The sequence below is a fragment of the Electrophorus electricus genome, chromosome 16 (genome assembly GCF_041902795.1).
Source record: "Electrophorus electricus isolate QZ-2024a chromosome 16, ASM4190279v1, whole genome shotgun sequence".
Lineage (NCBI taxonomy): Eukaryota > Metazoa > Chordata > Actinopteri > Gymnotiformes > Gymnotidae > Electrophorus > Electrophorus electricus.
In genome coordinates, this window is record NC_137512.1 from 25,160,001 (window position 1) to 25,170,000 (window position 10,000).

General features: G+C 44.9%; 1 protein-coding gene and 1 long non-coding RNA gene across 5 annotated transcripts in view; both read left to right on the forward strand.

The window, feature by feature from the left end:
• Positions 1-2,804, forward strand: part of ptprbl (protein tyrosine phosphatase receptor type B, like) — a 29,871-nt gene extending 27,067 nt beyond the window's left edge. For all 3 annotated transcript variants that reach the window (XM_081698978.1, XM_081698979.1, XM_081698980.1), the window contains exons 31-34: positions 39-202; positions 544-679; positions 797-914; positions 1,807-2,804. In XM_081698978.1, the coding sequence (XP_081555104.1) occupies positions 39-202; positions 544-679; positions 797-914; positions 1,807-1,832 (444 nt within the window). In that variant the 3' untranslated portion in view covers positions 1,833-2,804. The remainder of the gene's footprint in view (positions 1-38; positions 203-543; positions 680-796; positions 915-1,806) is intronic.
• A 1,328-nt stretch (positions 2,805-4,132) lies between these two features.
• LOC145651711 (uncharacterized) lies at positions 4,133-7,620 on the forward strand. 2 transcript variants are annotated; one of them, XR_014117629.1, is made up of 4 exons: positions 4,133-4,810; positions 5,460-5,605; positions 5,874-6,726; positions 6,871-7,620. It is a non-coding gene; the product is annotated as an uncharacterized LOC145651711 (long non-coding RNA). The 2 variants fall into 2 exon arrangements; XR_014117628.1 differs by lacking the exon at positions 4,133-4,810 and having other exon boundaries at positions 4,995-5,605.
• The last annotated feature ends 2,380 nt before the right edge of the window (positions 7,621-10,000 follow it).

A 10,000-nucleotide genomic window follows, 5' to 3' on the forward strand; every position in this document is an offset into this window, starting at 1 on the left:
GACACTGTGTGCTCATGTCAGCCTGCGTGTGTCTACAGGAGGACCAGCTGAACTACTCCAGAATAGTGCGGCAGTTTCACTACACGGTGTGGCCCGACCACGGTGTGCCCGAGACCACACGGTCCCTGGTGCAGTTTGTGAGAACCGTACGGGATTACATCAACAGGACGCCCAGCTCCGGACCCACTGTTGTGCACTGCAGGTGACCACGATGTCGGTTGTACACTGTGTGTGGTTTGCTGTATGTGTGGTGTGTGGGTCCTCTGTGTATGGTGTACGGTATGATACTCATCATGTATTTCACATCATAATTGTTGACGCTGAAAACAATTTCTGAAATTATGGTACAAACTGCCAACTTTTTAAAACAGAACATTTAATTGCTGGCTCTTATATGTTTGTGCTCTGTGCGTGTGTGTGTGTGTCTGTGTCTGTCTGTGTGTGTGTGTGTGTGTGTGTGTGTGTGTGTGTGTGTGTGTGTGCGTGTGTCTGTGTGTGTGTGTGTGTGTGTGTGTGTGTGTGTGTGTGTATGCTCGTCTGCAGTGCTGGAGTTGGCCGCACTGGCACCTTCATCTGTCTGGACCGAGTCCTTCAGCAATTGGACACGAAGGACATAGTGGACATCTACGGAGCCGTGTTCGACCTGCGGCTCCACCGCTCCCACATGGTCCAGACAGAGGTGACCCCTGACCCCTGACCCCAACCCTGCCTCTCACACAATGTACAGAAATGTATTGCATATTCTGAGCTGTTAGGGAGTGTAGGTTATTTACCTGCTGGTGTGTGTGATTCCCAGAGTCAGTACACCTACCTTCACCAGTGTGTGCGAGATGTTCTCCGTGCGCGAGAGCTGCAGAGACAAGAGAACCGCTTGTATCCCGTATACGAGAACGTGGCTCCGGACTACCACAGAGGTCAGCATTCCAGCGAGGCACAGCAAGGCCCCCCCGACCCGTAAAAACACCAAATACCACACACTCCAACCACACGAGACCCCCTGGCGGACGATCAATAGCACGGGCGCCTCTTTCTCTCCTTCACGGGCAGGCGCGTTAATTCAGCTGGCATCTACATTGGCACGTAACTAGCGAGTGCCCATGCAGTCACTCGCATGGCATGTACACTGGGCATGGAGGTGACCCAAAATGGTCATACACTCCTTGGCCACTGTTTTAGGCACACCTACCTGTAGTGCATATGTGGTGAGGCCTGTATCTGCTACCCTCTGTCTCTGGTGGGCGGGGCCGTGGGCGGGGCTGACACTGGGCTGGTATGAGGTGATCAAGGAGAGCACTTCTGCTGAGGTTTGGAAAAATCAGTACAGGTGAATTGCTTTGACATACGCAAATAGTTACCCTCCTAGAATACATCTATCTATCAATCTGTTGATCTATTTATCTATCAGTTTATCGATCGATCCGTCGATCAGTCGATCAGGGAATTGACCTTTGTGACCTTGATGTAAAGCACTATGTATAGTGCAAACCAGTTTTATTATGAAAACATAAGCAATGAAAAAATGTCTGATTTCTGTTTAATTAACTTTTGAGGTACAAAAACATTATTTTGCACATTTAAATTGTTTCAGTCAAATAGCAAACAACCCAGTTTAGTTAATTTTTATTACTAAATGTAGCAGAATAAAATGTTTGTGTGTGTTCATATGTGTGCGTGTGTCTGTGTATAATGTGTTCATATGTGTGCGTGTGTCTGTGTATAATGTGTTCATATGTGTGTGTGTGTCTGTGTATAATGTGTTCATATGTGTGCGTGTGTCTGTGTATAATGTGTTTTTTCACTGCACAGATGCCTTGTACACGCGACGCTGTTGACTGTCTGGATTTAATCAAAGGATGAAGATTTTCAAATGAAAATTACAAAAAAAATTGTAATTTTATTTTTATAGAGTATTTAAATGTTTTATAAATGATTGTATTGTCTAAATGCTCTGTTGGTCTGTATAATGTATATACGTTCTAATGTAAAAGCAATATAATATACAAAAATTGTCACGTGTCACGGGACTTTTTCCTTACATAAGCTACCTTACAGGACCATGTGAATGTTTTATGATCATGAGATTTATACATGATAATATGTTACTAATGCAGTTTACATATCAAATGTAAGTGTATAAAAACATTTAAACCATGTAGAACATTAATGGCTTAGTAACTGTACAGTAACAATGTAATTCTGTATATTTCAGTCTTAGTTCATAAATAACTCAGCAGGGATGTTTGTTTTGTTTGTTTTTTGCTCTGCACTCCAGCTCGGTTGGTTTGACATGATGCGGTAACTGTGAGTTCAGACTGCACAAAGGTAGTTTTAATCTGAGGCTCTTTATTTGCGACCGCGGCCTCTGAGGTTCACCTGACACAGCACACAGTCTGTCTTTCAGGGGACTGCAGATGACTCTGCAGGTAATAACCTTAAATAAAATCATCATGTTTGGCAGTCAGGTGCAAATCCGTGACTGTGGGTTTGTACACCTGGCTCCCTTTCTGCTTGCTGCTAGTCTTCTGTGGTGCTCGGCTTTTCTTGCATAAACGCCCATTCAGAAATGCACTATTCCTCCGGAGCGAAGGCAGTCCCAAAGCTTCGGTGTTTCTTGTTAAATCCAAGGTGCTGGAATACGGAGACAGCGCAGAAAAGCCATCAGTGACACGTTGCCTACGGTTTGCAGTGTGATGATTTGCCAGAATGATGACTGTTATTCTGAGGATGTTTTCTATGTATGTTACATAATATTCCCAACGTACACTTGTTCTATGAATATTTAATTAAATTGTTTTTTAAATGTTTTTACAGTAAGTTACTGTTCCTGCTGAACATTTTGAGGTACTTTGTACAGAAGTCAGACGCTAAGGGTTTGGGTGTCCCACAGGTCATTACTAATAACCGTCTCTCTGACTCTGTCCCTGATCTCTAACACACTATCAGGAATGACAGTTTTTACACCTAGTCCTACAACAATTTCCTGACCTTTTCTTGGCTTGGTTTCTAGGACTTTCTGCTAACAGTTGCTTGTTGTAACTTCTCTCCATTCTAAGTGCAAGGGTGTTAACCTCTGGCCACTGGGTGTCCCCGCTTTCTTGTCCTGAACAAGCGAGGTACTGGAGAATATTGGTTCCCACCCTGAAAGACCCAGGGCACCACTCCAGCTGGAGTTCATTAAACCCCACATCCATCCGTGCTGTGAGAACGCGCCTTGGAGATGCTCTGGAGATTTCCTCACGCAAATATGCGCACATATACTTGCTGAGATGCACGTCGATATGCAATGGGACTTCCATCTGTGTACACAACACACACACCAGACCTCAAGAGGACACAGTATTACTGTAGCCCTCAGTCTCCTCTAACAGAGGGCAGCTACACACAAATCATAGATCTTCACTAGATTCTGTGTCTAGAGTCTCTAATTTGTAAAACCGGGCTCAAGAAACAACCAAAAAAATCAATATATTAAAGATTAACTATAGATTATAGAGTCCTAGTAGATTAAAGAGTGCCAATGTTCTTTGTCATTGACATGATCTCCAGCAAGGTGTGACGGTGGAAATGATGGTGCACTTGGTGTGTGTGTGTGTGTGTGTGTGTGTGAGTGTGTGTGTGTGTGTGTGTGTGTGTGTGTGTGTGCGCGGGTGTGTGTGAGTGTGTGTGTGTGTGTGTGTGTGTGTGTGCGCGGGTGTGTGTGTGTGAGTGTGAGTGTGTGTGAGTGTGTGTGTGTGAGTGTGTGTGAGTGTGTGTGTGTGTGAGTGTGTGTGTGTGTGTGTGTGTGTGTGTGAGTGTGTGTGAGTGTGTGTGTGTGTGTGTGTGTGTGTGTGTGTGTGTGTGCGCGGGTGTGTGTGAGTGTGTGTGTGTGCGCGGGTGTGTGTGAGTGTGTGTGTGTGTGTGAGTGTGTGTGTGTGAGTGTGTGTGTGTGTGTGCGCGGGTGTGTGTGTGTGTGTGTGTGTGAGTGTGTGTGTGTGTGTGTGTGCGTGTGTGTGTGTGTGTGCGCGGGTGTGTGTGTGTGAGTGTGTGTGTATCTGAGTGTGTGAGTGTGTGTGTGTGTGTGTGTGGTATGGTGTGTGTGGTGTGTCTGTGTGTGTGAGTGTGTGTGTGCGGATGTGTGTGTGTGTGCGGGTGTGTGTGTGAGTGTGTGTGCGGGTGTGTGCGTGTGAGTGTGTGTGTGTGTGTGTGTGTGTGTGTGTTTGGTTTGTCTTGTTGGATTATCATCTGGTTGGTAGGCTCTGAGTTCATTTACCTTTGCCTTAGATTCTGTGAAATTCAAGGCTTATTGTTAGTTGCTTGTTAGCTGTAATTACTCACTACCATAGTTTCATCCTGGCCTTAGGTGTGAATTGAGGGGTGGGCTCAGCACTTATTAAATTAGGATGACTCAGCGGTAATCAACATCTGGAGAAGGTTTGGTGGTGCTCTCGATCAGTTCATCTACATCTCACCTACAGGACTTCACAAACTCAGCTAAGTATCTTATATTATCTCAATCTTTTATCTCATACATCCACAAATTAAGCATCTGAAATGTGTTTCACATTTCCTGTCCACATATCCCACAGATCTCCTCGACACAATCATAGATGTCTCAATCTCAGCAACCTCACCTACTCACAACGCTCCACACCATCACATATCGTGGTGGCAGGAGGGCTCTGGAACTGCCATTCTGCTGTCCAGAAGTCTGACTTCATCTCAGCATTAGCATCCCTACACTTCCTACACTTCCTGGCTCTAACAGAAACATGGATCACCCCTGACTCCTCTGCCTTTTCATCCACTCATTCTCCGAGGTGTCTCGGCAGCGGTGGGGGCACAGGTTTACTAATGTCTCCAGAGTGGCGTTTCACTCCACTTTCCTTCTCTACACTTTCCATCTCCTCTTTTGAATTTCATGCCATTACAGTGTCTTTCCCCACCAAACTTCTTATCATTGCCATCTAGCGCCCTCCAGGTTCCCTGGATCACTTCATTGATGAGCTCCACATCCTTCTGAGTCATTTCCCCATTGAAGGACATCCACTCATTCTCCTTGGAGACTTCAACCTTCAATCAGACAAGCTGCATTCCTCCTGCATCCCTCCGCTGTTGACAGCATTTGACCTCACCCTCAACCACTCTCCTCCAACTCACAAAGCGGGCAATGTTCTGGACCTGATCTTCACCCGGACCACCACAACATCGGACATCACAGTCACCCCCCTCCACCTCTCGGACCATCACTGTCTATCCTTCTCTCTCTTCCTTCCTTCTCTTTCCATCCAGTCCTCTCCAACATGTTCCTCCTTCCTCCGTCGCAATCTGCACTCCATAACTCCCTCTTCCCTTACTTCTACTGTTGTGTCCACTCTTCCTCACCCTGACTCTCTGTCTTCTCTCTCTTTGGATACAGTTACAAATTCTTTCATTTCTACACTCTCCTCATCAATGAATCTTCTGTGCCCTCTCTCCTCTAGACCTGCTAAGTCCTCCCCACCTGCCCCCTGGCTAACAGAAACATTTCACTGCCACAGGAGAGAACTAAGGACTGCAGAGAGGCGGTGGAGGAAATCTCGCATAGATTCAGACCTTAGCTCATGCAAGAACTTTCCAAGTTCTCACTGTAAGTAACATCTGCAAAGTCATCCTACTACAGAGAGAAATTCGAATCATCATCATCTGATCCACACAAGCTCTTCACTATTTTTTCTTCTCTCCTTAATCCTCCCCCTCCTGCTCCTTCCTCCCCTCTTACTCTGGAAGATTTTATCACCTTCTTTGAGGAGAAGGTTGCAGCAATCCACCAGTCCTTTTCCTCTGTTCCCACTCCTCCAACCAACGTGCATTCCCCAACATCCAACTCTTGACTTCTTTTTCTCCTCTCTTCACAGATGAAATTATTCAACTCCTGACTTCCAGCAAACCGACTACATGCCCACTGGATCCGATTTCTTCTGCTCTGTTCCAGACAATCGCAAGAGATCTGCTTCCTTTCATCTCTGTCATCATCAACAACTCCTTATCTTCTGGATACATGCGAACTGCATTCAAAACCTCCAGGATGGTACCAATCCTCAAGAAGACCACACTTGACAGCTCCAGTGTTACCAACTACAGACCGGTATCACTTCTCTATTTCCTCTCAAAAGCCCTTGAATGAGCAGTTTATAATCAACTGTCTCTTTTTCTCACCCAGAACAAGCTGCATGATCCCAATCAGTCTGGCTACAAACCAGCACATTCTTTAGAAACGGCCCTCATAGTGGTGACTGAGAAACGTCATGCCGCTAAAGCTGCCAAACAGTCATCTGTTTTGATTCTTCTAGACCTTTCAGCAGCCTTTGACACAGTGAACCACAACACTCTTCTCTCTGTTCTCTCCAGGCTTGGTGTGACTGGCTCTGCTTGGAGATGGTATCAGTCCTATCTGGAGGGACGGTCCTATCAGGTGACATGGAGAGGATCCACATCCAAACCGTGTGACTCTCCACTGGTGTTCCACAGGGCTCAGTATTGGCCCCCTTCTCTTCTCTTTGTATACTTGTTCTCTTTGTGATGTAATATCTTCTCATGGTTTCTCCTACCACTGCTATGCTGATGACACTTAATTATTTGTTTCTTTTGCACCCTCTGACACGCAGGTCTCCAGACATTTCTCAGCATGCTTGACTGACATTGCATCTTTGATCACAGCCCACCACTTGAAGCTCAACCCCAATATAACTGAGCTTCTGTTCATCTCAGGTACTCCCAACCCTTAACATGACCTCACAGTTTCCTTTGAGAACTCCCTGGTATCACCATCTGAAGCTGCATGTTTTTAATCTAACCCGGTCTTGCAGATTCCTCCTTTGTAACATACGAAGGATTCAACCCTTTCTCTCACAGGAAGCTGCCCAGGTGCTTGTGCAGTCTCTTGTGATCTGAAAGCTAGACTACTGAAACTGGCTACTTGCTGGTCTTCCTCTAAGAGCCATCAAACCTCTACAGCTTGTCCAGGATGCAGCAGCACGACTGGTCTTCAATCATCCGAAGTTCACACGTTACTCCACTGCTGCGCTCCCTTCATTGGCTACCAGTAGCTGCATGCAACAGATTTAAAACCTTGATGCTTGCCTACAAAGCCAAAAATGGACCAGCCCCTTCATACATGAGGTCAATGGTCAAAGCCTGATCTGAACCTGGAGTACTTCGAACCTCAAGTATGGCTCGGCTTGAAATACCATGTTTCAGGTCTCATGGACGACAAGCATCGAGACTATTTTCTGTCCTGGCTCCAAGATGGTAGAATGAAGTCCCACTTACTGTCTGGACAGCAGAGTCCCTTGCAGTCTTCAAACACTGACTCAAGACCCATCTATTTGCAGAATATTTAAAGCACAACTGACACTGCTCTCATATTGACTGACTAAATTAGACTTATTGTAGGGTATTTTTATGTTGTTTATGTTGTTTAACAAACTCTAACACTTATTGTTTATTGCACTTATTAATGTCTAAGATAGACCTTTATGTGTTCATACTTCTAGTCATCAGCAGTGATTCCTGTATTCTACAGTAATCTAGTTCATTGATATTTTGGACTCTAACCTACTGTACTGTACTGGGATGTACTCTATGAGTAAATGACAAAGCACTTTTATAAATCGCTCTGAATAAGAGCATCTGCTAAATGCTGTAAATTTAAATAAGTTTGTGTGTGTGCGTGTGCGTGTGTGTGCGTGTGCGTGTGTGTGCGCGTTTGCATGCGTGTGTGCGTGTGTGTGTGCGTGGACCCTCCACCCTGCACTTGACTGCCATCTGCCTGCTTGACCACTTTCCTGCCACTTTTTGGGTGGAGTACATTAGAAGTTTAGTTCTCCCTTTATATTGTTCTTATGCCCATCAGACTGTGATGAGTACAGAGAGCACAGTAGAACAGAGACTGTCCAGTACAACTGACACTGTTCAGTAGAACCGAGACTGTCCAGTAAAACCGAGACTGTCCAGTACAACTGACACTGTTCAGAAGAACCGAGACTGTCCAGTACAACTGACACTTTTCAGTAGAACCGAGACTGTTCAGTACAACTGAGACTGTCCAGTACAACTGACACTGTTCAGTAGAACCGAGACTGTCCAGTAAAACCGAGACTGTCCAGTACAACTGACACTTTTCAGTAGAACCGAGACTGTCCAGTACAACTGACACTGTTCAGTAGAACCGAGACTGTCCAGTACAACTGACACTGTTCAGTAGAACCGAGACTGTCCAGTAAAACCGAGTCTGTCCAGTACAACTGACACTGTTCAGAAGAACCGAGACTGTCCAGTACAACTGACACTTTTCAGTAGAACCGAGACTGTTCAGTACAACTGAGACTGTCCAGTACAACTGACACTGTTCAGTAGAACCGAGACTGTTCAGTAGAACCGAGACTGTTCAGTACAACTGAGACTGTCCAGTACAACTGACACTTTTCAGTAGAACCGAGACTGTTCAGTACAACTGAGACTGTTCAGTACAACTGAGACTGTCCTGTAGAACCGAGACTGTTCAGTACAACTCAGACTGTTTTGCTGCATCAGTAATAGCACCATTCCCTCCCTTTAACAGATGTTTGTGTTCACATTCATGGGCTCATGAGCTCCTTTTAATACCAGTGTACTAACCTAGAAGATGATTACTGAATACATAACACGGATGTGACGCAAGATAAAAGTATCTTCATACACTGGAGGTATGTAGTGTGTGTGTGTGTGTGTGCGTGCGTGTGAACTCCACCCTGCACTGGATCCTTGTCTGCCTGTCTGACCATGCCTCCCACGAGGGAGCCAGTCACGATCAGGCTACGGGCTACACCACAAACTACAACGACACGCCACAAATGACAACTACACCACCAACCCCAGTCACAGTTTATAATCACAGTCCTACCACAACACAAAACCAGAAACATACTGCAAGTCTAAATAACGCAGCAGGCGTGTCCCACTGTTTCAAAAGCGCCTTGTTAGAAAGGTTTTCGTGGTATTTCACATGAGGTGTTTTAATGTAGATAAGCTTAACATCAGTCAGTCATGTAGAGAAGTAAAAAACTGCGTTGTGTGTTTCTTGTGTTTGTTTGATCCCCAACGGGTTTGCAAGCTTTCACCCTCTTAAAGTCTCTTTGTTTGTGCCGTTATGGCAGCGTTTAAACAAACAGGGTGGGACTGTAGCGTCTAATAAAGGAAACTCCACAGTGTGGCTCCAGAGGCAGCAAAGACAGATAGCAGATGTTTAGAGTTCTCTACATAAACCAACATTTAAAATGAACAGCGGTGTCACAGGTCAGCCTCATATCAGAGTCTCATGGTACATCAGGAGTTGTTTTAAAGTCTCAGACTTGATGGTTACCAACCTTTCTGTCCGTTTGTTGTATTTTCTGATGAAATTCACATGCCAATGTTGATGTCAGTTAAGTGTATATGAACTAGGTGGGCCAACATTAGAGCTCTAAAAGGCAATGACACAAAAACATCTTTGTGTGTTAAAGCAGGCAGTTCTGTTTTAAACAGCGAACCAGTCTGTCTGAAATGGGGAAGGACTGGTCAATGTTGAAACTGTTTAAACACATGCTATTACATAAGAAAGTCAGCTATGTTACTGAAGCCTCTGTTAAACATCTTAAAGAACTGAAGTGCTTTCAGCAAAACACTTTAGTCATCTCAACCCCAGTATCAAAAGCAAACAAACCAGATTTATTTACATATGATTTTTTTTTTTTTGCCATATTTTCCTTTCTGTATACAAGGTTATTGCAGGGCCACAATCATGGCTTTCTTTATGCACAGCTAAATTATTAATAGATTGAGAAATACTTTGTGGTCATTAATAAGCTCATCCACTCTTGATATGCTGATGTGTAAGTCTGATTGGAGGGAGAGGCCTGTTCTAGGATCAGTTTTTGTTCTTTCACTTCCACTTACAGAGAGTGGCGCACACACACACACACACACACACACACACACACACACACACACACACATTCCCTTACTG